The sequence below is a fragment of the Egretta garzetta genome, unplaced genomic scaffold, assembly GCF_000687185.1.
Source record: "Egretta garzetta isolate BGI_Z169 unplaced genomic scaffold, ASM68718v1 scaffold287, whole genome shotgun sequence".
NCBI lineage: Eukaryota > Metazoa > Chordata > Aves > Pelecaniformes > Ardeidae > Egretta > Egretta garzetta.
The window spans coordinates 12,128,294-12,154,701 of record NW_009260435.1 but is presented as its reverse complement, the minus strand read 5'-3'; the positions used below and the strand labels follow the sequence as shown (position 1 = coordinate 12,154,701).

At 35.7% G+C, this 26,408-nt stretch overlaps 1 protein-coding gene across 3 annotated transcripts; it reads left to right on the top strand.

The window, feature by feature from the left end:
* The first annotated feature begins 396 nt into the window (after positions 1-396).
* On the top strand, positions 397-25,141 carry COPS2 (COP9 signalosome subunit 2). 3 transcript variants are annotated; one of them, XM_035899325.1, is made up of 13 exons: positions 397-1,422; positions 9,308-9,421; positions 10,473-10,550; positions 11,166-11,291; positions 12,655-12,765; positions 12,886-12,963; positions 13,827-14,001; positions 15,062-15,240; positions 15,368-15,420; positions 17,740-17,837; positions 19,635-19,717; positions 20,787-20,845; positions 21,635-25,141. In XM_035899325.1, exons 1-13 carry the CDS (start codon positions 1,336-1,338, stop codon positions 21,777-21,779), a joined length of 1,386 nt encoding a protein of 461 aa, XP_035755218.1. In that variant the 5' UTR covers positions 397-1,335; the 3' UTR covers positions 21,780-25,141. The 3 variants fall into 3 exon arrangements, with proteins under 3 accessions (XP_035755218.1, XP_009642314.2, XP_035755220.1); XM_009644019.2 differs by having other exon boundaries at positions 400-1,422; positions 12,676-12,765; XM_035899327.1 differs by lacking the exon at positions 397-1,422 and adding an exon at positions 2,007-4,588.
* The last annotated feature ends 1,267 nt before the right edge of the window (positions 25,142-26,408 follow it).

Here is a 26,408-nt window from a genome sequence, read left to right as displayed (position 1 = left end):
CGAGCCCGGGCCCCCGTCTGTCTTCCGCAGGGGTCAGGGTGAGGGGAGGGCTCCGCCGCGCTGCCTCCCGCCCTCCTCCTGCCTCTGGCCCAAGTGCCGGGCATGAAGTCAAGTCATAAAGTTGTCTGCCCTCCTCCCCACCCGCGGCTGCGAGAGGTCCTCGGGGGCAGATGTCATTCGTGTGCTTGCCTGAGCGACAAACTGAGGAAAAAGTGGGGGGAAGAGAAAGGGGAGCGAGGAGAAATGGCCACACAGCAGGTTTCTGGTGCAACACGCCAAGGATGTACTCGTTTTTAACTTTTTGCCTTTCTAGACTTAGTGAGCTTTTTGGCCCATTCCCCCCCCCCCCCCCTCTTTTTTTTTTTTTTTTAAATTGCGAGGTTTGGGGTTTTTTATCTTATGTCTAGTCATATTTTGATACCAGGTTTTGTTCTGAGCCTTTAGTTTAAAAAGTGCTGCTTGCAGTTAGCAACAGACCAATTTATTGGGGAAAATTTGGTAATATAATGGGATTGTTTTGATGTAACAAATCTTTAATTATTAGAAACAAAGGTTTTACAGTGAGTAAAACCATCTTGGGGGAGGTTAGTAAACTAAATAGCTGTCATATTTGAAATAAAATGTTTTCTGTGCTGTCCGATTAGTTGTAATTCTATTGCCATTATCTTATATTGGAGCTTGAGGTTTGTTTGGTTGTGGTTTTGCTTTTCTGAATTTTGCATAGGTTTTTAGAACAGAGACATTTTTAACAAAAGCCATGTATGGTTGAAGCTTGAGAGTGTTTTCCATTCATTTCAGCTAAACCTGTATTTACAGTACTGCAGTTTCACTGAAAAACCCCAGACCCTTGCTTCTGGAAGACTTGCTTTCTAACAAATTACTTGATAATTATTGCTACTTACGAAATCACTTAAAAGAGCTGTCTGATTTTATTTGAAATAGTTTCTGGGCAGTTTTTGTTATGAGCTGCTCAGAATGGCTGTATGACATTGGATATAGAATAAAAGCATCTGGGTTTGGTTTTGAGTTTTTTAAATTCACACAAGAGTGCTTGTTTGTCATGCGTTGTCATCTTAACCTTATGAGCTGCTTGTGTCAGTATTCCAAGAACTGTTAGTGTTCCACTTAAGTCAATGAATGAATTCACAAACTTTTACAAACAAGGTTTCTGAAGGAGATACACTGTGACTATTAACAATATTTTGTTGGTCCAGCTGGTTCCAAAATCAATTTCTGTTCGTTTTCTTTAACACAGATATCCGTGTCCTGATTTAAAATACCGTGCTTATTTTTCCATGTGGTACAATCAAAGGCATACTAAACACAGCAGAATTCATGCTGAACATCCATAACGTGAGAACTGGACATCTAGAGAAACCATTGGAATTGCATTTCTCAATCTTTAAATGCAGCTGTCTACATGTAAATTTGTGTGAGAGTGCAGCTCTAAGCTCATGATGCATTATGTCAGTTTTCACCAAGAATAATTGCTGGTCTAATGCTTTTTCCTGTGTTTCTTTTTCCTGAAGTACTTTCTTCCTCATTGGAAAAAACCTTCCTGAAACTTCTTGCTTGTGGCAAATTTCAAGTTTCCTGACTGCAGTTACTTTTCCTGGAACATTTTCATTGTCATTAATTACCGCTAGCCCAGACCTTTCCAAAATTTAAAATACTGCTTGTAATAATTAGGAGCATGTTAATGTTTTCTTTTCAGTATGTAACTCCCATATAAAGCATCAAATAATACTTCAACTGCCATCTTTAAATAAAACAGATTTTTAAAATTTAATCTGGATTTATAACTGATGGGGGAAAAAAACCCCTGGAATTTAAAAATATTCCAACCAGACTAGTTTCAGCATTCTTGGACTAACAAACCACGATTGGGTCTTGTTTTCAGATGTGCTTGAGACTGTAATTGCAGTTTTCCACAAAATTGTTTTGGAAAATAGTTAAGGGCCCTGAAGATGTTGATATAAATCTAGTTAAATTAAGAGAAGACTGTAAGAGGATGCGTGGTTCTCAATTTCAGTGTAAAGGCTGCTGTGGAAAGGTTTGAAACAAAAAAATGGGTACAACGCAAAATACTCGGATTAAGTACAAAATTAAAAATAAAATACCACATGTGAGTGTTGGTGAATATTTCTTTAAGGAATAGGAGGAGACACAGAAATTGGAGAAACAGTTAATGAAAGAAGAAATAGCTATATTTTCAAAATACAGTATGGTGAAACTAGATTCAGGCCTCAGGGTAGCTACTAGCATAAAGATAGTAGTGAAAAGAAGACTCAAAGTTTTTGTCAGCTCTTGTTGGAAGTGAGTGTGGCTGCTCCTCTTTAAATGTGCTCTTGTCCTGCTGTTTATGTAGAACCAGTCAGTTACATTTCCTTGAGCATGCACATTTCGCACTTGAACTGAAATGTGGACAGATATTCTGAAGGCCCAGCTCTTTCTCAGCTTCATCATGGATTTTTGTATAATTAGAGTAATTACTACTGTTAAACAACTGAAGACTACCCACTTTACGGATCATAGTTGACTGTTTCTGCTTAGTTTTTCATTGAGTTAGAAGTCAGGGTTTTGCATGTAAATGACCTCAGCCACTCCTATAGAAGTTAACTTCATCTGTTGGAGGTCTGAATACCAGGAAAAAATTTCATTTATATTTGTGGGTGGATGGACCTAGATTCACAATTTGCTACTAATGTACAATGACAGCCTTGATTATAACATGGATTATTCCACTTCATGCTTCAATGAACAGAATAATGTTTACTGGTCATTATGAAAACCACTCGATTTTAATTTCTAGTTTGGTGCTGTTAGGTGTCTTAGATGATTGCAGTCCAGGTTCTTTTTACTAGTTTCAGCTTGAGGATGGATAAGGAGGAAGAAATTTTTTCCATTTTTGTTTTCAGACTCAGACAAAAAGCTATGTTTAGAGTTGACTTTGAGACTAAACTCAGCCTTTCTCCAGAAATTGATTCTTCCAGGCATAGTGACAACACATTGACAGTTGTTGTAATACATCTACTTGATTTTTTTTGTTTTGTTTTAAATAAATAAGGAATTTGTCTGCGGTGTTCTTAATGAGGCATCTTATTGTGTTCTGAAATTCAACTTCAAAATTAATCGGGGGGAAGGATAGACAAATCTGTTTGCTGAGCAATTTGTCTTTTTATGTTATGGAGTTGTATTGTTTTAGTGACTTCAGCGGAAGAGCTGTATTATCGTTCCAATGACCAGCCAGCAGTTTGCAGCCCGGTGAGATGGCTACAGGTTCATGAGGACTGGCGAGGTTCAAATATGGGGAGCAGACCTTCAGATTGCTGAGGGTTTCCCTTTTCCGGCTGTGTTGTTACGACATAGGCAGTCTTTTTATTTCAAGCTGTCAGAAAGGCAGCTTAGTAAACGTGAATGGGTTTGCTCTTTCTTTCCAACGGGAAGAAATATACTCTGTTTCAAAAGGAATTTCTATACATGACCAAACTTGATAAGCAATCTCATCAGTAGAGAGGGAAATTTTCCTACCTTATATTGATCCACTTTTAATAGATACAGTAGAAATTTCATGCAGGTGTTGTCATCTCTTCCCACCTCTTTATGTTTCAGTTTAAAAAATACATATATATTGCAAACAAGAGAGTGATAATGCTTGCAAAACCCAAGCATTTAGAACTAGGGAAATACCAAATCAAGTAGATCCACTTTACCCTCTTCTGCTTCTTTGTTATGTTTAATTACATTAGTGTGTGATTTAAAAAAAAAAAATTTCAGTGAGCCTCACAGAGGACATGGGATATGCTGTTCTCTGAATTAATTACTGTTTCATGTTTTATATGGATTCTGTGTGTGTCCTGATATTTTATTTTATGCATTCTCTTCAGACTCATCGTTAAACACAGAATTAATATATTTGGGGCTTATTTCACTCTTTACCTTAATGTCTCAGAAAGAAGTACTGAGGCAAAAAGCGTGAGAATAATTAGTCAGGAAATTCTTTCCCTCTGAACATTGACAAGTGTCAGTAAGTTCTGTTTGTTTGTTTTGGTTGTGGGTTTGGGGGTTTTTTTTTGAGAGAGAGTTATTTAGCACTCTGTTCAGAACAGAGCTCCCCAGGATCTGATGCGCAGTTGGGTGTTAAACAGAAGTAAACTAGATCTAAGTTATGCTAAAAACTGGACTTTTAGAAGAGGATGCCTGTAACCATAGGAGAGCTATGTGACAGAGGTAGAAAGGAAGCCACTTCTTTTTGAGACTCTTTACGTGTCATAATACCGCTTTTTTCTTTCTACAGTCTCCCGTCTCATTTCAGTGCACCTTCTGCTTAAAAAAACATAAAACCAAAAGCAGAGCACTGTCTTTCCATGGAAGTGTACTGACCCCATTGCAAATCGCTGGCTTTAGACTTATTCCTGGTGTCAGCCCCGGTGTGAGCCAGCAGGCACTGGATGACTTGCAGAGTTAGCAAGTAGGAGCAGAAGAGCAGAGAGACCTGGAATGTGGAAAAGAAATCCAGGACTCCCAATGCATGGTTGAGTGGTTGCAGACTTCTTACACAAGTCACACTCTTGTTTTTACTCTCACGGTTTGTCTCTGTTCTTTGCCCCCTTAACTCTTTTGCATTCCAGTCTGATTGCTTTCTTTATATTCGTGTGCCTGGATACCGGTGTCAAACGAACATAGAAACTGTTATTTGCTTTTTGTCCTGGGGCCTGGGGGCCAGTGGTCCAGGAAGAGCAAACGCAAAGAAAGTTGTACTTAGTGCCAGGATGGTGTTCGGTTGGTCACTTTTGCAGCCAGTGCATATGAGCTATGTGAAAATAGTGCATATTCATTGTAGATTAAATGTTCAAGAAATTTAGCTGGCAAGCTAATATATTAATATATTGAGGAGTTACTTACTTCTTTTTTTTTCCAGTTGGCCTCATTTGGGCATTTTTGTGTTGTTTTTTAAAAAAACAAACAAACTGACCGCCCTCTCCCAACCCCGCATCACTAGTGCTCTTGCAAAATATTAGGTCTTTGCTCCAAGTCCTAGAGTTAGCAGACCTCCTAAATGCCATGGTTATGAAACACAGTTAGCTGAAGTAAAATCAAATTTGTACCAGACTTATTCTCAGAAACAATTGCACTTCAGAAAAAAAAGAATTATTTGAGTCAGCCCAGTGGTTGAAATTTGGTAAAATTACCAGCAATTGAAAATTGACAGTAATAACTATTGTTAACAATGTCCTTGAAGGATAAATTTCTACAGAAATAGAACTCTTTGTATGGTGTCTTTTGTCTGGAAAGTTATCCTCTGCTACTTTCCCTTTTTTTTTTTTTTTTTTTTAAAAATGTTTGCAAAGTAGGGGTTTGCTTCCTATGCAGCTAGTGAACGATACACAGAGAAGCAAAAGTTTATCTTTCCACTTTCAATGTAGAGGTTAGGGAAGTGCTTTAGCCAAGAGAGGAGACAAGAAAATTAGTAACTGAACAGCAGTAGTTTTCACAAAAGACTTGTATCTTTGGTTTTGCACATGCTTAACTTTACCAGGTTAATGTGACACTCTAATCTACTAGAATACCATGAATCTGCTGTTAAATGTCACTGATACAGTGTTACTGTCTCCAAGTTCATGTACCTTATTCTGTCTGTGAGGAGAGGTGCTGTGCTTCAGCTCTGTATCATCTCTCAAGACCACATTGAGTAAGGCTCCTGCTTCAGTTTTCTGAAACCACAGCTGGTTTTCTTACCCTACCTGGTCACCTGCCCCTCTGCCACAGCTCGCCAGGCTCAGGATTGTATCTGTGTAAGCGTTGGTGGGCCTGTTCTCTCAACCCAGGCAGCATCAGCCATCATCAAGGACTCGTACAGTGTAACATGTTGAGTCGCTGCAGTGAAGGGGATGCTAGGACCAGAAATGAACAGAGAGGGTAGGGGAGCGCCGGGTGCTCTTAACCTGCCTTTGCTGCTGGAGAAACTGCAGATGGATCCATGCCCTAAAAAGGATGGTTAAAGCTGACCAGGGTGAATTGCCTTCTGTGTGTGTTCATTTTAGAAACTGGGGCTTAATGTTTTAAAACTGTTTACTAGATCAAATGAAATTTGTGAAAACGTAATACGTAATGCAATAAAGACTTGTAAATTAAATTGGTTCCTTGTTACTAATTTAACTTCTATTAAAATTATTTGAAAGAACTATGTTCCAGGTAGAGTAAGCTACATCAGAGGTTTTATCTCCATTGCAGTTGAGCTAGTGTAATTTTTCTTCCCCCAAAAAGTGATGTGATGGGATTGGATTGTTTCTAACTGACTACATTTAGAACATGCAGATTTTCAATGGAGCAATGCTTAAATAATGTCTTAATTTTAACTACATTTTTTTTAAGGCTGTATCGGGGCTTTCTAATTTCATGAGTAATAATAAAAAGCCTCACTTGTTTGTTTTGATCCTGTCAGGAAGGGAGAACTACGTGGGTTTCGAGATCAGTTCTGCATAGTTAGACAGCTGTTGTTTTCATTTGTACTGATAGTGTTGATGTCCATTTAAAAAATATCACCAAGATCTTAAAAAAAGAAAAGACTTAGGCCTGTTACTTTTTTTATGTCATCTGGAACTTAAGTATATCACACAGGTGCTTTCATATCTCAGAGTTATAGTGAAGGGTGTTCTTTACTATGCAGAATATTAGATCTAGATGGTATAGTAGAGATTTTTAGAGTTCTGTAGAAATCCTTGTAAACGTGATATTTTTTGTGCACTTTTATTTTGGTACTGCATTGTTTGATGCAACAAACTTTCTATCTAAAAGGGTTGAGTTGGGGAAGTTGTTCAGGCAGGAAGCAGGGGTGTTAAAAGTGAGGGTGAGGAAAGGTTAAGCATTGGTCTCTGAATTTATTGTTAAAAGAACTTTTCTGTTTTCCATGCTGAGAAGGAAATGCATCTTTTTTCTTAGTTTGAACTTCGAGGATACAGCTTCACACTTTTTCCTTTCCTCCTTAACTTTTGCTTTTGGCAAAAGCAGAATGTTCTCACATTTGTATCATACTGCACAGCCATTAAATCTAAATATGTCTTTTAAAGTAAGCACCTTACATTTTCCAGAAGTAGGAAAGCCCTTCTCCCTTGGACCTTTGAGTCCATATCAACATCCTAAATTTGATGTGAGGCGAATAGGCATCAAGTGAAGGGAAAATACAGCTGTGAGAACATAAAACACTACCTTTGATGCATTTCAAAGTGTTTCCATTAGAAAAAAATTATCTCTAGACTTAACACTTATTCTTTATTATGTATTAATATTATTATGAAAATAGCTTTATGGGATATTTAAGTAGCGTTGAGAAAAACGATCAGGAAAAAGGCTTCCTGCATGAGTCAACATCCAGAATCACTGCCAGAGCTAAGATGAACATTTAGATGTTTCTGGCTTTAGGCTAGCAGAGCACATTGCTTCCTAAAAGGAATTAATTTAGTTTGCTTTCCTTTTTATCTTTACAAATAGATACTTCTGCCAAAAATATTCCCCATTGTTCAAGTTTAGTGGAAACAAGACATCAGCTGATTACATGTATCTTAAATGCTATGTTGTTTAAGCTTTGGCAGCCTGTATCTTCGTAAGGTGCTTGATAATGCTTACAGCTGTTGACGTCATGTGCATGTTCTTGTAGTTGCTCCGCCAGTGTCAGATCAATAGGGTAAGGAATTTACGAAAACAAGCTAACCAAAAGGAAAGTCTGCCCATTGAAATGAGACACTTGCTTCCTGTTTTGTTTGTAGTTTTCAGTATTAAATTTTATAGTTCTCTGGGAATTCAGAAAACAGGTTTGTGGAATTCACTAGGCTTTGAAGTCCATGGGTTCTCACTAAATACTAGTACTTCGTGTGAGTATAAATAAATACATACGTGAGCAACTTGCCTACATGTAACAAATAGCAACATTAGCAGGTTGAAGGATAAATGTCTGTAGGACCATGTTTAATAAAATTTGGGCCAACTGTGAGCTCCTATAATTAATTTTTCCATTAGAACTTCAGAAAAGTTAAACTTTGAAAGATTTGCTTGCACTGTGGGAAGAGAGAGCTAATTTAAAACTTCTCTTTTGCCTCATCTTTTTTTCATTCCTTCCCATGGTTTTGAAGGATTCCATTAATATTAACAATATATGAATGAACAAAAGAATAAATGTGCCTGATGAAGTACAGTAAAAGAAAAACTCCCAACTTAAAGAAGGGCACCTGACTCTGAATTGTTTATATTGTTACAAGGGAAGGTTGCTCTGATGGCAGTAACTTTGAGATTTAAACAGATTCTGTTAAACAGTTCATCTCCTAATAGCTAAGAACTCTGTTGAGAGAAGTTGGCTTGAAAATGCAGAGGTGTGAAATATTTTTGACTTGTGTAAACCTCAAATTAAGTTATTATTTGAGTTTTGTTAGCGTTTTGTAATTCAGACACACACTGTCCTTCAACAAAAGAAGATAAAACACTTGGGTTTTTTTCATCAGAAAAAGCCTTGGAGTACTTTTTTTTTTTTTTAATGAAGTAATAATTGGTAGAAGTAAATTCTTCAATTTGTTTGGCGCTAGTGTACATGATGGATAATTATTTGATTAAATTATTGTGCCTATGCCCCACCCCACCCTTTTTGGCGGTATCTTTAGCATTTTCTCAATCATCTCCTGCACATCTCAGCACAGAAGCAGCTGGTGTGATCATCATTATTCTTTTTTTTTTTTTTTTAATTTCCTTAGACAAGTATGAATCTTTAATGGCATAAAAAGGCAGATTAGAGAGAGATTCATGGAAGCGTTTTATATTCCCCATTGCTGAATCATTACTTGTGTGGCAGCTCAGCCAGATTCTTCTCTGTGGATAGCAAAGGTCATAGAATAGTGTGCCTTTTAGAAGACTAGTGGCCAGCATGTTCTCTCCCCCATACTGAAATGGCATATGCTCTTAGGCATCTGTCCTTAAACACCAAAATTGGCAGAATTTTAATAATACAGTCTGTACTTGTCATAAAGGCGAAGTTGGTAGAGCTATGAGTTCATTAGTCCATAAAGCAATCTGTTGACAGGCAAGTGTTGGTGGATGGTAAAGCTGGCCTAGTAATGGGAGAGAGAGGAAGTCATCCTAAGAGTCCATACCTGTTACATGCTTTAAACCTGAAGATTTTCTGTTCATATACAAGCATTCTGTGTCTTTGAGCAATGTGTCTTACTATATTTTATTGCTTTTCAGAATACTAGATACCAGAACCTTTCTCTTTTTTTTTCTCTGATTTTAATTGTTGTTTTCTTTTTTCCTTAAAATGTAGGAATATTCTGAAGACAGCAATTCTGAACCAAATGTGGATCTGGAAAATCAATACTACAATTCCAAAGCTTTGAAGGAAGATGATCCCAAAGCAGCATTAAGCAGTTTTCAGAAGGTTTGCTGTCTTTATGTTCTATCTCTTATTTTTATCTTAATTCACATTTAAAAATATTTGATTACCATTTAAGTTATTTTAAGAGTAATGTTCATATTTTAACTTACTAATGTGCTAAGTTTATCATTGGACAGCTTAGACTCCTGGCTGACTGCCTTTCAGGATCATTCTTAGGGAGCACAAATAGGACATGGAATAGTCCTATTTTATGGCAGAACTGAGTTTTTAATCTTCAGTTAATTAAACAGTCCTAAGTGTGTTTTGATATGTCAACTATAGAAGCCAGATCCGTTCGTTTTTTAAAATGAAATGTTTTCCCCAGTGTCTTATGCAACATGTTATATTTGGTTTGCTATCTGATTTCAAAGCTTTAAATGCATAAATACTAAGTGACATAGAGCTTCTTTCCTTCATGTCAGTTTTAAACTTTTAATGTTTGCACACTACCACCAGGAAGCAATATGTTAGATGTAACTTTTTAAAGAAAAAATAGATTTTTGCATCTCTTGGCTTACTTATAGTGTATAACAGTATTATATACATGACCTAAAAAAAAACTTTCTAAAATTTTTACTTACAAAACATTCCCTTAACTATGTTATATTAAAGCTTAGAAGCCTTTCTGATATGTGAAGAAACTATAGTAATTCAGAAGTGTAAATTTTTGACTAATTTAGTCAAGGGGTGGGTTGAGTCAGTTTTGCAGGGGGTGTTACAACTTTTTTGTGTCTATGTATTTATGAAGTGGCATTAAAGTTTAGTGTTTGGTGTTAGACAACACCAACAAAAAAATCTGTTAAGTAACAATTCACCCTCCCTACATCAGTGAAGGAGTAGAAAACTAGTAAGGTACATAACCCTCGCTAACTTTCTCAATAATACCAGGGAAGAGTAAAATTGAAGAGGGCAGAGTGAAACATTACTTTGTAAAGAACAAAGTGTGTGGGGAGGAAAGGTGTGTATGGGTATGTACATTTTAAACAAGATGCAAAGCAATTTACGTTTTAATAAAGCTTTCATCAATATTGTTTAAAAAATTCTTCTATTTCAGGTTTTGGAGCTCGAAGGTGAAAAAGGAGAATGGGGATTCAAAGCTCTGAAACAGATGATTAAAATAAACTTTAAATTGGTAGGAATTTCTTTTTTTATCACTTGATCAATTATCACTTGAGAATAAATAGCATAAATAATGTATTTGATCCAGGTATCTTATTATTCTAATTTGTGGCTATGACAATTAAATCTGCCAGAATTTGTCTTCTGCGGCCCTTGATGGCTACTACAGACGTGGCAGGGAAATTATGTGGTGGTTGCAAGTCAAAGGTAAAATGAATGCAAAATAGCTGCTCTGCAGCCAGCTAATACTCTGAAAGTTTGAGGCTCAGTCCTTGTTATCCTGAGGTGTCATACCATCGAAACCAGTAATGTTTCTATATGTGTGTACTCCACCAGAACAAAACAGTGAAAAATTTACATGCTACGTATGCAACCATTCCAAATAGTTGTATAGCCAACTCTGTTTTCTTCATTGAGATATTTTAAACGTCTATTTCATGCAATGTTGCTGAAGTTATTCCTGATTCTGCTGCTTATGAATAAAGTGGTGATGTAAAAGTTCCTAATAGCAACCACTACTGCATAGTCTTTCTGTTATGCTTTCTTTTCTGTATGTGTATTTGCAAGTTATAACTCAGTTTTTAATCATTAAAACAAAAATTATAACCTAATTTTGTTTTTCTTTTAGACTAACTTTCCTGAAATGATGAACAGATATAAACAGCTATTGACCTACATACGGAGTGCAGTTACAAGGAATTACTCTGAAAAATCCATCAATTCTATTCTTGATTATATCTCTACTTCCAAGCAGGTTAGATCATCAGTTGTTTCATCTCCGTGGTTTTCCTTTTTATATTTTTAACTATGGACTTTTTTGTGTACGGTAGTCTGTTGATTTTGGGATTTTTGATCTTAATAGAGAACATTTACAGTATTAATTTTTGTTACATGTTAAAATAAATTTCCCACATTTAATGGATTCTATCAACACACTAATTTTTCATGAATCTGGGGGGTTTTGGCAAGATTTACCTGGGATTTCTATGCTAATGACTAAAGTAAATACTGCTTTTAGTTTTTCTTTTTTTTTCTTTTTTTTTTAGCATAGTAGTTACACAGTGTAAGTGCCTTCTCAACTATAATTTGTAATTAATACCAATACTTTTTTTTTTTACTTTGTGGCGAGAGGGGAATCTTTGAAAAACTTTGCAATGATGTGTCAGTGTTACATACATACATGTCTTTGAGTGTACTGTGCAAGCTAGGTACATGTTCATAGATACACAGCCCAGCTCCTTTTGTGGTGTTGTAGAAGCTTTACAGAGACGAGAAAGCTCCCCTGACTGACTACCTGGGAGTAGCACCTGCATATGGAGGATCACTGGTCTTTAGTGATGACTCCTCTGTCGTCATCACAATCCTTCCTGTCCTGCCATTCATAGAAGATGAAAGTTTAATAGCTGAATGATGATTTAAGGTCTAAAGGATTGTCTCAGATTGTACCTTGTTGGCAGAGGTCGGTGTGTTTGGTCTAAATGCAGTTGGAGCCAGACCTGGAGGGACAATCTGGAACTCTTAACTTGATGTATAGCCAACAATGGCCATAAACAATATTAATGCATTCTTTGTAGAACCTTTGTTAAAGGTCATGCTCAGCACTTTGGTTTCCATTTAGATGTTGTATTTTGGGGTTTTATGCAAAGAAACGGTTTGAAGTGCTCAAGAGCTTTCTTTCACACAGCACTGATAGTATATAAAGGAGAGACCATTTCTCTCTCTTTGTAAATTGTATTTTCTTTTTGATATGTAAATTATTTTTGTTTTTCTTGTTTTAAGTAGGAGGAATGTTGCCTGTTAGTATTTGTCTTTTGTTACATAATGTAAGCATTTTATTACTTGGTTATGTAAGATGCGCTTGTATAAGGTGGCTTTCATTTTTCACTAGCATGATAGATGGTTGCAAATCTTAAAATGTGAATACTTTTAAATTATATCTATTTCATATAAGAAAAAGCAAGTGTACTTAGTTTTGTTACTTTAGAAGCTCTTTACAGTTTAAAAGCAGGCATTCAGTAAGATGCAGATACCTTTCTTATTTTGAAGTTCAAGCATGCACTTTAGTTTGTTCAGACTGACTTTATTAACAGGTACAAATTTGCTGTTTACAATTATAGAATTCTGATTTTTTATGTCAGATGGATTTGCTTCAGGAATTCTATGAAACAACACTTGAAGCTCTGAAAGATGCTAAGAATGATAGATTGTGGTTTAAGACAAACACAAAGGTAAAATATATCACTTACTGGTTTTTGCTTTTGCTTGTGACACCTTCAGCTAACTCTTACAAATTATAATTGTGAAATCTTAATAGACCTTAAGCGCTTCAACTTTTTGTTTCATTACAGCTTGGCAAATTATATTTAGAACGAGAAGAATATGGAAAGTTACAAAAGATTTTGCGTCAGCTGCATCAGTCATGCCAGGTACCTTTATATTCTAAATCACTGTAGCTTAGTAAATAACACTGGGTTTTTTTGTTTGTTTTTTTTTTTTTTTACATCTGTTGTTGGCCTTTGAGGCATGTTGCTGAGCTTCAGCACAGAGGAAAGAATTATTGTGCCTGCTTTTGTTTATCTTTTTGATAATGTGAACAAAAAGTAAGTGTTTTGTTTCTTGCTTAAAGATGATTTTTTAAAAATTATTCACAACTGCTGATTAAGTTTCCTTTTAGTCAGGTGCAAGGATGATAAGCATGTATGAATAATCAATAATGTGCAGACATTTATTTTACAATGTAGTGAAGATTCCAAGTGACCTTTACTCAAAACTGAAAGTACGGTTGCTACTTTCCCATTTGGAAGGGGGGAAAAATAATAAGCCATGCAGCCTGCTATGCTTGTTTGTGTCCCCTTTTCTTCCTTTAGCATGGAAAATGGGTTACAAATACCTGGGAAATGGTTCTGTTACAGGCAGCAGATGACTTGTGTGTATTATATATATATACACATATGTGTGTCAGCCATTGCATTTATATACTGAGTGTGTGGTTTAAGGAAAGTGGAAAATAATAAAGGGCAAAGTTCTGAAAGTTGTTAAAGGGAAAGCATTTAATTAAATAAAAATACTGACTCTCTTTAATAAAGGACTTCAGAACTTGGCCTGTGATAAGTTCTTTCAGTATTAAGTTTTGTGTTAATACTTATATCAAAACTTTAAAGTATTAAGAATATCCTTATTTCTGACAGGAAATTGCTGAGAGTATTTGGTAGTCAGTTTTTTACTAGTATAAAACTGAAATCACTGTTCTTTTAAAATTTCACAGTATTTATTACTTAATCTATCCTAGACTGATGATGGGGAAGATGATCTAAAAAAAGGTACTCAACTATTGGAAATCTATGCTTTGGAAATTCAAATGTATACAGCACAGAAAAATAACAAAAAACTTAAAGCACTATATGAACAGTCATTGCACATCAAGTCAGCCATTCCTCATCCACTGATCATGGGAGTTATCAGAGGCAAGTTAATTTTGAATTTTTCATTTAACTTCTGTTGCATAGATTAGTTTTATGAAAATCTGATAATTAACGTTTTTTCTAGTTCCAACTATAAAGACAGAGGATTCTGTAGATTCAGAGGTAGACCAACCGTATGTGAATAAAGGACTATAAATGCAGTGGCTGCAGTCTCATCATATAATGTTTGCTTCCTGTAGGACTTCAGCTCTGCTGTTCTGGTGCCTAAGTACCAGATGCGCTGGTCAGAAGGGCAGGACAGTTGGCTACATACACTGTAGGAGAGAAGCAATAAAAGAACAAGAGGAAGACTTGAGCTGTTTGACACCATGGCAGGCAACAAAGGATAAATGCAAAAGCCTTTGCAAAGGATAAAAACAAAGGCTTGACAGGACTGCTAGTGGAAGGGACTGCTATTTCTGCAATCCCCTTTTGTAAATTTGTGCTTGAGGTCTCACCTCACTAAAATTCATCAGGAACTGAAGAGCTTTAAGATGTGTTTGAAAATATTATTTATTATCCATAATGATGAATTATAGTGGAAACATGCCGTGTGTCTTGAAAAAAACTGTTGTGCCTTCCCTCTTGCCCTGGTGTAGGCACTTGCACAGGCAAACAGGCAGCAGTGGGTACTTCAGAAATAAAAGGAGATACAGAGTATTTGTCAAGTTTTCTGTGTGGTTTTGCTCAAGAGATTGGGAAAATTCCATAAATACAGGAATTCTATTGCCTTTGAAATGGAGATAAATTCCATTATAGTTTTTACAGTATTTTAACAGAAGGTTAAATAATTATTGGCTGTGAGGATTACTGTTCTTTTAGATTTATGGTGTGGGTTGGGTTTTGTTTTTTCTTCTTTGGAATGGGTTCATTTAAATGGCAATGCTGTATGTGAAGTTCCTAATGCTTTTTTTTTTTTCTTAGCAATTTCAGCGAATGAAAAAACTCCTGAAAATATTTCAGTAATCTATTTAGAAATAGCATGGAACTTCTGAGTACAATTATCGTAGTCAGCAACAAGCACGCAGTGTTCCTTTTCTCTTCATCTGTATTTTCTTTTCAGAATGCGGAGGCAAAATGCACTTAAGAGAAGGAGAGTTTGAAAAGGCACATACTGATTTTTTTGAAGCATTCAAGAATTATGATGAATCAGGGAGCCCCAGAAGAACTACTTGCTTAAAATACTTGGTCTTAGCAAACATGCTTATGAAATCTGGAATAAACCCATTTGACTCTCAGGAGGTATTTTTTTGGTTTTGTTTTTTTTTCCCCCTCCTTTTCTGAATTGATAGGGAATTACCCAAAAGACAAAAATGGAAAAAAATATTTACAATCTAAACATGCATATTGTGCTTTCTGTTCTCTGTAGGCTAAACCATACAAAAATGATCCAGAGATTCTAGCAATGACAAACTTAGTAAGGTAAGATTTTAATTTTTGTGCAGAAAAGAACAAAAAATAAAAAGATGTAGTGTCCAAACCATAAGTGGAATATTTTTAGAGGTGGCTTTTCTCTGCACAGCTAACACAGTTATTTCATAAATGTGGGGCAAACATTTGTGGACTGTTTGTTTTTCTTAAGAAACTTTTATTTACTATGACATACCGAAGTATTTATACTGTACCAGGTAGGAGTACATAAACATGATGTTATATTCTACTGTGGGGATTTTCTTATGCAGTGGCAAAATGCTCATTTCTTCCCTTGAATAAAGTTGTCCCACCTTGTAGTGCAACTGGTCTTTAGGATTTGGCTGATTATCTATGAGACACTGAGATCACTGACATCTCGTACCAAAGCCAATAGAATAATTGGATACATGGATATGTCATGATTAGTAAAGGAGTTTCATAATTTAGCTATATGAAACCGACTCTCACATAATCTTCCCTATCCTTCAAACATACGTGAAAATCAAAAGAATACTTCATTATCTCTTAGAGGCAACTGTGATATGAGAACTTTTATGGTATTAAGATCATCAGGCAAAATAAATTGAACTGAGGCAGTTTTTGTATACTGTGCTGTGAAGCTAACCTGTTCCGTCTACTCTTTCCTGCCTTTGCTTTATCAAGTAAAAAAAATGAATGAGTAGGAAAACTTTTCCCACTTTTCAATTATGTAAGAAGTAATGTCTGCTCACATTTTTAAATACACAGTTGATACCATGTTGGGGCAACCCTTGCTCTGATACTGTTATGGTGTAACATACATTGTATGCATACAAATTGTTTCTGAAAGTGAGGATGTTTATCTGTTATTGACATAACGATGAATAAATGATTTGGCAGTTTATTAAGGGACTTTTTCCAATAATATAACTTTAGACATGTCTTTTCTACTTCACTGTCATAGTTTCATGTAAATTTAAGGCAGAAGGAACTCCAGATGGCCTTACCCCATCTGATTTTTTTTCATATTCCTAATTTATATATTTTAACTTGATATTTGAATATAACTGCTTCTTTAAAATTAATAATGCAATTAAAGCAGTGTAGATAAGAAATAAGCAGAAGGTAAAATCAATTCCAAAGGTTACAATTATGTTTTTAAGTCTTCCTATACTCTACATTGGGAACTCAAATGTTTTACATATGGTAAAAAGAGACTTCTGGGATAAACAATAAAATATACTTAACTGAAATTCCTTTTAATTATCAAGTAAAATTTACTGGTTTCAATGTGATATAGTCCATTCCACTCATATAACTCTATAAACTCTTCAAGTTTCACCTGAAGTTTAACTTGTCTTTTTCTTGCCTATTTTGCTGATAATAAAGGATGACTTTTTTTTTTTTTTGACCAGTTTAAAAATAATTTGAAAATTGAAAATGTGCAGAGACTATGAAGGAAAGATAGACAATGTTATTAAAATGTTTGATGTTAGTATTAGACAGAAATTGAAAGCATGTGTTGAGCACTATGTCTTTCAGGTTAAATATTGATAGCCTGTAGCTTAATATAACTAAATTGCTGCGTAAGTTTGATGGGTTAGTAGATAGTCCCTATTACAGCTGACTGTTCCTGTAAGAAGAGGTGATAGACTTGAAAAACCATATTTCAAGAAAAAGGTCTTGAATTAGTGGTTACAGCTCTTGCCTTTAAATGATGCTGTGGTGCCACTACTCTCTAAACCCACCTTCTTTTTGTAACCCTTTCTCAGAAAACGAGTTTGACTAGTTAAGCAATATATGTACTAAAAATAAGCTAGAAATAAAAATCTAAAATGTAATATTATGCCAAAATTACTGATGGTTAATCATGGAAGTCAGGATTTCTTCCATCTTCCAGTATTTTTAGAATTCAGTGTAAGACATTCTAGGAACAGCAACAGCCCTCTAGACTCCTTTTAGCTCTTATTTGTTCCATAAAGTATGGCTTCATGAAGCCAAAATTCAAGTAATGATACTTCTCAAAATTGGCTATTTTTAGGGTCTAGGCTTTTTTAAAGAATACGTTCTTAAAGTACAAAAATTTTTAAACTAGAGTGCACTTGCAGAATAACTAAATGTTCATACTAAACTTTTGTAAATGCTACTAAAATTGAAATAGGAGAAAGGTCATTTCTGTTACATCTCAACCTGAAACAGTTTTTCCTTATAAAGGTTCTGAATATTTGCCACCAACACTTAACACAGGGATTTTTTAGAAGAGGTGGAACAAAGTCTTATGAGTCTGTTTAACTTTTAAAAATAGTAATTGTCTTCTTTTTTTTTTGGTGTTTTTTTTTGTTTCTGAAGTGCCTATCAGAATAATGACATCACTGAATTTGAGAAGATTCTGAAAACAAATCACAGCAACATCATGGACGATCCCTTCATAAGGGAGCACATTGAAGGTATGTTTGCAGGGTACCTTAATCAGTTTTTTTCACTATTTGGTAAGCTCCCCCCACCCGGCTTATTTTTCCTCTTAGCAGAGTAAGAGTTCTTTTGTAATTACTTGTGGATGCTTGCCTTACTGTTTCCAAGTTCTTTAGAAGTTGGTCAAGGCCAGCATGCATCCAGGCCTGTAGAATGACTGTGAAGTAGTTCAGGCCTGATGAAGAAAGTTCTAGCGAGAGTGGGTAGTTCAAGACAATATCTACAGTGGTGTTAGGCACTGAGTATTTTTTCCATTGGAAGGATTAAATGAGGGCAGCCCTTACTTGTAAAGGTTGTTTCTGTCAGTCTCAACAGTTAGATGTTTGCTAGTTTATGTGGTTAATTTTCTACTTCAGATGAAAGACAAAATATGCAGACAATGTAATGAAGGTTGAATTAATAAATGTGTATTCATAAAATATGTAACAAAATACATAATTCTAATTTATATATTGAAAACAATGTTTGGATTTATAGTACCTCTACTTAATGAAACAGGAGAGCACACTAACACGTGCCCATCCCTTCCGTTAACGTGACAAAATAAAGTTACCCCCTGAAATTGTCATGTATATGACATTTAAAAGACCCTTCACTTGAATATAGTGTCCAGTTTTTCAGATAACTACTGTTTTCATTGAGAGTAGGGCTGCTTGTGGCATTGCAAGACCATTTAGCTGAATAGTTACATGAAAGAAAAGAGTTAAATCCAGGGACCTGGTTTTCTTACACTTCTTGTTTGTAAAAGAGAACATGGCAAACAGCAGGGGAAACTAAATATAACCCCTCTATTGCTGTTACATGTCGACTACTGGTAAGCTTCAAAGTCTTGTAGTCTCTAAGATTAGAGAGATGGATGCTAAAGGAAGAAAGTATGACAGAACTGGAAAGCAAGAGAAGGAGGACAGCTGACTCAAAGGATTGGAGAGAATTTGAGTTTCACCCCTTATAATAGTCTGCTAGTGATATCCGGGGGGAAAAAAAGACATTCTCATCTTTTTCACTCGGTAGTTACACAGAGTGTGTGCTTGTTATAATGCTTACATACCCTGTCTCATTGTTTCAATCTCACTGGTTTTATTGAGATACATAATCTGGTCTTAAGTGTTATTTTTCACTATATAAACAGTCCTTGTGTAACTAGTTAAGTAAAAATGGATTTAGCTCATTTCTGTTAATTTAAAATTGTAAATTATGCTTCTATTTTATCCAAATTTTCTTTAGTAATGTAAAAGTTTCTAAAACAATGGCTGCACTAGCTTACCTAAGAAAAATCAGCCACTTCCTGCAGACTCTTGTTTTATACTTCCTCAGTTCCTCACCATAATTACACCATTAGGCCCTGATCTTTTAACTTAAAAAGTGAGTATTTCCCATGAAGTTAAATGCATGCAGACTTAGTTTCAGAGCCTTAAGAATACCTCTTTTCACTTTGTACAAGGCAAGCATTCTAGCCATAAATTAGAGGGGTAAACATACCGTGCAATAATCTGTTTGATTTAGCCAGTTAGTTTGAACAATTTAAATTTTTACCAGGGAATATGTTGCTCCACGTTTGAATGGTTTTCAACTCTATCTGTCCATCTTCAGAGTTACATATTGCTTTGATCCCTGGAAAAAAAGGGTCCCCCTATTTTGCTGTGCTTCCCCACCTCACTGAATTACTACCTTAAAAGATCATCGTATTTAGGATATCTTTCTATATAGAGCTGTGTTGCATCTTTATTTCAGTACTGTTGTTTTTACGGTATTTATTTTTTCTTCTTTTACAGAGCTTTTGCGAAACATCAGAACACAAGTGCTTATAAAATTAATTAAGCCTTACACAAGAATACATATTCCTTTTATTTCTAAGGTATGTGTCAGTGGAACCTTGCATTTGTTTAAGTAAATGATTAATTGTGAATAAAAGCTCTTAAGTAAATACAGTGCTTCCAGAAATAGAACATGTAAAATATAATCTAAACTATGAAGTAGTACTGATGCACTGCTGGCAGCTTTGCAGTGAGAAAATGTTAATTCCAAGTATAGTCCAAATGCTCTTTATAACATGTGCTATGATATACTTTGAAATATTCCATTACCATATTCTACTTGGTGTAGAAAAGCACTTTGCTGAAGAGAAACTGAAAAAGTGAAATTTTTATAGCTCAAAATTTAATTATGAATGTAAATTTTATTAAAATTCAAATTTTAATTCCTTTTGTTCAAAAGATATCTTCAGATGTCTGTGTTGTAAGAGTTACAGAACTGTGGCAATAGAACAAACTGACTATGATACTAGAATCACTGATTTCGTTCCCTAATCTGGAAAGAACAAAATCAAAACCCAGTGACAATAGATGACTATTTCCATCTCCTGTGAGTCTGTGATTTTTCTTGCAAAAATTCACAGCATTCCAAAATATATCATGAAGTATTAGAGATGCCTATTTTTTGTGCTTAAATTATCTTCAGAACTCTGTAGGCTTTTTTTTTTTAAGCTAACCTTAACATTTGTAGAACTTGCTTGAGCCAGAAGACACAATTAGCCCTCTACATGCTTTTTGAGTACAGACCCATTCTTTTCTGATATAATTATTGTCCTATTTTATTTCTGGGTTTTTTTGTGGTTTGTTGGTTTGGTTTTTTTGGTGTTTTGGTTTGGTTTTTTTTTAGTAAGTCAGCAAAGGAACTAATTATTGGAGCTTCCGAAAATTTTGCTTTAGCCTCTTCAGACTTTTCTGAGAGGTTACTGATCTCTTGGTCATTGGCAATATACACTTTGGGTGGAATTCTTTTGCATGATAGATCATTATTGAATTGATACTTTTTAACAGTAAGAAACGGAAATGAAACCAAATTCTTCATATGACAATAAAAATTGGAAGGATTTAATGTTGCAAAACAGAGTAGCAGCATAATGAGTTTTCTTTTTCTTTTAGGAGTTAAACATAGATGTAGCTGATGTGGAAAGCTTGCTTGTGCAGTGCATATTGGATAAGTATGTACTATATTCTTGACTACTGATCTCTAATTACTTTAAAATAATCAAAGTATACAAGAAGCAACAAAACAGTATTTTTGTGCATTGTGACAATACTGGTTGATTCTAGAACCACAAGGTAATGATGCTGACTTTGTTTGGATTTGCTTGGCTTATGAGCAGTAAAGTATATTTGTAAGATGTGAGCCAAGAAAATCATAGAGAGATATTGAGTGGCATGTTTTTACTTTAATTCTGAATTATGTAATAAATTACTTATTATGAAATTATGAAAATTATTGTCCTTAGTAATTGCCGTTTATACCCATGTATGTTTACAAGTACATTTTCAAGTTGACAAATTAGTAGTCTGCTCTCCTTGACTGGAAAAACTTAAGTATAGTTTGTAAATTTTTTTTTTGGAGGGTAACTTATTATATCTACTAGGAAAATATAATCCACACATGGGTTTATATTTAAATTTCTTTTTAAATAAACCCTGTATTTCATTGTTCCCTGCCTTTCAAGAACTGTTTACTTCGTATTGCTTCAGGCTTTACATGTCGGTCATAGCTAGGGAGATAAAATATGCATTGCCCTATGAATTAGTTCATTTTGATTTCCACTGATGATGACAACTCAATAGGCACTACTACCCAGGACAATATATTATAAAAGTGCTCAATTCTGAAATGGACTTTGTGTGTCTCTTTTGTAAGAAGACCTCTTATTTTACCTCTGATTTATTGTTAGCTCCTATTTCCATGTGCATTAGTGATTTATAGTTATTTATTTATTTACTTTTAGCACTATACATGGCCGAATTGATCAAGTCAACCAGCTCCTAGAACTGGATCATCAGAAGAGAGGTGGTGCACGGTATACTGCGTTAGATAAATGGACCAACCAACTAAATTCTCTCAACCAGGCTGTAGTCAGCAAGTTGGCCTAACAGAAAACAAGCTTTTACAAACGTACTTAAGGCAACAGTGCAGTGATGTAAACCTTAAAAGAACTGGGAATGGCAAAACTACTGTCGGTTGGTGTGCCCTGAAATTATTGGAGTTATGGCAGAAGTGCTTTTTTGATCAGCTGGTTTGTGTTTTGCTGCTGCATTTATCCCAAGAAAAAAACAGCTTTAATCTCCAGAAGAAAACCAAAATGCCACGGGATTTATGCTGTATTGACATCTTGCCCTAAACATACAACATCCTAGTAATTTGTCAAAGGGCAGTTAATGACCAGAGAGAAGATTTTTGTCATGATTTTAAATACACTGACACGTTACTGTTGGTTAAATTTAAACATGTTTTACCTGCAGAAATTCTCTCACAGAAATAACCTGCAATAACTTGAAATGCATACCCTTTTGAACACTTCCTTTTCTCATGTATAAATTGAAATGTTTGCTGCATTTTGCAAAATGTCAATTCTCCAAAAATGTGTCCGTATATTTCTGTACCTGCAGTGTAGTAAAGGTTTAGAAGAAACCCCATAATTATAGTGGCATACTGTCACTTAGGTTTCAAGCAGCAAAATAAACAGTGCAGTTCAGAAATTGTACAGTTTGTTTCTTGATGTGCTTTCATTATACTTGATTTTTACTTTTGTTATTTTTAAAAGAAAATAGGTATTACTTCATCCTTACCTCACTTACGAAAGACATTGTGGACATTTTAAGTCTAAACCTTGGTATGTGTGCTGTTGATTTTTTTTTCCTTTTTTTTTTTTCCTTGACATAGTTAAAAGTAAATACTAAAGAGTTTAAAAGCTGATATTTAGCAGTCTTGCTAACGGACTTTTATCTTGCAAGATACCAAACTATTATCAGTCCTGTCTAGTTGATGTTGGTGGGTATTTGGCTTTTCTCATGAATATGCTTGGTTTTTATTTTGGTACTTCAAGAATACAGGTTTGCCAAGCAGTACCCTGGGAATAGAAACGCAGACCCTGATTGTTACCTCTCTTTGCCTAAGATGTGATCTTTTTGACCAAATTCAGTGTACATAAAAAGACACTGTGTATAGAGTGGGGACTGAGTACAATGACCTCAGTAATAATGGTATCTGTTCTGTCCCAAATGTTTGATTGTATTGTAGTCCCTTCAGAGCTGCTATTGAAGTCGTGAAGTCCTACCACATAGTTGGCACATGCCTTTCATGTCCTAAGATTTTGGGATCATCAGATCCATTTAAAATACAGAGCTGCAGTGTTGACCACAGCAACTTTTCTTCCTGTAGCAGCTTGTCTTGGAGCTGACAAATTCTCTTGCAGGTCTCAGAAATGTAGAAGAAATGTTGTAGGGTCACTTCCTCCATAACTGCAAGTACTCCATTTTAAACCTGAGGGTATGGTGTAATGGTGCACAAAGCAGTGACACACTTGGTCATTGTTCTAGTGGAAGGAAAAATAGGGATATAGAGCAATTAACACCACCCCAAAAATAATGAAAAATCCTGATAAATGACGTGTGCATCACACGTGTGCAACACAGCATAGTAAACTCAATGTTCTAGGGCCGGATTTAAATTGGTAACAGTGTAGAATTAAATAGGATAAAACTAACTTTCATCTGAAGGACAGTTATGTCCCTTAGAAAATTATTTTACTCTGCAGTTGTCAAAGCAAGTGATTTTTTTTTCCTAGTGTTTACATAGTAACACTTAATGTGTCGCATGAGTAGCATGATGCTGAATCTTGGGTGAGCATTTCTCCTTCACTGAAGCGTATTTGTTCCAATAGATGTTTCTACTTTATCCATTTGCTTAAAATAGTAGTAAAATATGAATATAAATTTAACTTAGTTTTTAAGCAAGTTTTTTCCTTCATAAAATCTGTAGATAACATTTACTAACGCACATTGTTGTATCTTGTTTCCTTACAGTGCTGTGATCTATAACATAGTTTTTACTTTGAAAATTCCGCTAAGATCTGGTGAGGTGAAATTGAACTTAATAATACTGCACAGTAATTGGAACCCTTATCTACAGATCCAGAGGCTTTAATTTGGATAGCCAGTCTTGCAAGATTCTCCTTCACATGGGGACAGGGGACTGTGACAGCTACTACAAGCACGTTTCCTTTCTCTGCCATTTCCTGCCACCCTTGCTGTGGGAAGGAACAACTACTCTCTACTAAAGGAGGGAAAAAAGAACTGTGTGTAAACTTACTATCACTTAAAAAAAAAAACTTGTCTTGACTTTGTGTGTTTTAACTGATGTAACCTTTCCCATCCCAAATATGTCTGTTGGCGAGGCATGTTTGGATTTTTCAACAAGGAAACGGGAACGCTGCCGTAAATCTTGTCCTATCCAGCTAGTCCCCTAGTTCTACCTTTTTGTTGTGTAGGAGTAATGGTAGTAGGAGCAGTCCAACTACTGAAAGACTATTAGTTTCAACAGTGAGGGCTAGCAATGTGTTTTTAGACCAAAAAAAGTGTCAGTCTACCTCTAATATATTGTGTGTTTTGGCATACTTTAGTTCTTACTCATGCACACAGTGCCTTAGCATCTTGTGCTCCAGGCACATAATGACGATTTATATAATCCCTAAGGGATTCAACCCCTTTTCTGAGTTCTCATAATTCTTAACCTGGAAGATGAGAACTGTCTGCAGGGAAATAGGGAGGAGCTGTGTTGTCATACAACCACAGCAGAAACTGCTAAGAGTTGATGTAGCCCACTTAGTCCCTGGTAGATCTGGCTCTGGTGTCTTTTCTACCTCCTCAGGAAAAGTGAACAAGCAGTTGAAGGAAGAGGGTGAATGAGGGTTTTTTTCAAACAACTTTATTGCACGGCAGGTTGTTCAAGAAGTGCTAAGCAGCCGCACTGAATTCTCCAACCTTGGGTTCCAATCATTAAATTTCTGCAATTGTCATTAATTGTCAGAGCCCCACTTTTCACAACTTTTTGGATGTCTTTATAAACCTTTCCCTGCTGTTGGTACAAGACAAACCGGCACCTTAGCTAGTACCAATAAGATTGTTTGCAAAAGATCATTTTAATGGCTGTTGTAATCTTATGTAAGATTACAGTAGTGATTAAGCTGTGTATGTATAAACCCCTCCTTTAAGTTGCTAGCAGCTTATGCATTAAAGCTGAACATCATGCAAATGAAATCTGGGAGGATGTGGGCGCTATGTCTGCGTGCATTTTAGGGTTTTTTTATTATTTATAAAACATACTTTGGAGGAATGCATTTTCTCATCTCAAGGTCCTTCTCTAATGGATTGGATCTGAAACCATGATGTAGTGAGGATTTCATTTTCCTTTCATTTTAAATAGGCTTAGAAATATATTGAACAAAAAAAAAAAAAACTGAAAAAAAGGCAAGGCAGCTGAAATGAACCTGGCAGAATAATATAATGAAGGTACTTGAATTGTAGTCTGTAAATAAACACTGTGATTTTTGTAATTACTCAGAAGTTGTCAGCTGTAAAACATTATGTCTGTATTTGAAGATTGTATTTTCACATTTTCTTCTTTTTTTGAGAGGTGGTAAATTAATTTCCTTGAGCAGGAACTGTGTATGTATGGATTAAGAGTAAAATGGCATCACTCTGGACAGTACCCCTTGCTTTCTCAAAAGTACAGCAGTTATTTGACCTCAATTTCCATATATAGATGTTAATACTGACTTTAAAAATAAAAGCTTAGCTGTTACATTATTATTTTCAAAGTGCTAAAAAAATATTTTAGAAACAGATTAGAGAACTAGGTAAAATACTACATTATAGCTAGTCGTAGCTAAGTGTTAGTGAAGATACTGACAGAAAGGATTATCGCCCCCTTAAATGCTTCTAAATCTGTGGAAAGGTAGATTGCAAACTGCATCTGCGTTATAATAATTGCATATTTAGCACTAAATTTTAGATGCAATAACTGTAAGCATTGCAGCCAGAGTAAAGGCCAGTCCCTTCCTGGCCTTACTACAAAGAGTTGCAAGGCAGGATCTGTCCTGCTTAGCTCTATTGCCTCTTTGCAGCTGCCCTCAGTGGGAGGGCTGGGCTCACTCTGGCTGCTGCTTATTGCTATCAGAATCGTGATTCTCAGATTTCTGGACTAATTCCCAGCTCACCTTCCCACTTTGGATGCGGTACGTTCTCTGTCATGTCTGCCCTTAGCTGCCTGTGCGGGATGCTACATGTCATACCTCCTTAACAGCAGATGCAGATGTTTATTTGCCAAGATAAACTTTGCTTTCTGTATTTGTCTTTTTCTATAATTACGCTGAAAAGTTTAGTCCCAGTCCAGTATAACTGTCATTTTGGAGTCAGCTTTTCCTTTCCTGCTGCCTCTTCGCTTGCTCACTGGCAGCCTCCAAGCCCGCTAGTGCTGCTGTGGTCCACATTCAGACAGTGCTGCCATGGAGCTCGGTCTCAGCCTGCTTAGACCTCGAGGGTGGAGGGGGCTGTTACTGAGCAACCCTTTTTTCATACTTTCATGCCAGCGCGATTAAGCTTATATGCAAGTTCAACTTGCAATATAAGAAGCTGTCTTGATTTCAGTGAGACGTGCTTAATCACATCCTTACATGTTTTGTTGGACTTTTTACCCACTAGATATAAAGAGCCTATGTAAGT

Excerpts from the sequence above, each read along its gene's own strand:
- COPS2 (XM_035899325.1), top strand. The coding sequence starts at position 1,336 with ATGCTGAACATCCATAACGTGAGAACTGGACATCTAGAGAAACCATTG. Across the intron at positions 14,002-15,061 it reads GATCATGGGAGTTATCAGAG|AATGCGGAGGCAAAATGCAC; the intron begins GCAAGTTAATTT and ends TTTTCTTTTCAG. Across the intron at positions 15,421-17,739 it reads GCAATGACAAACTTAGTAAG|TGCCTATCAGAATAATGACA; the intron begins GTAAGATTTTAA and ends TTGTTTCTGAAG.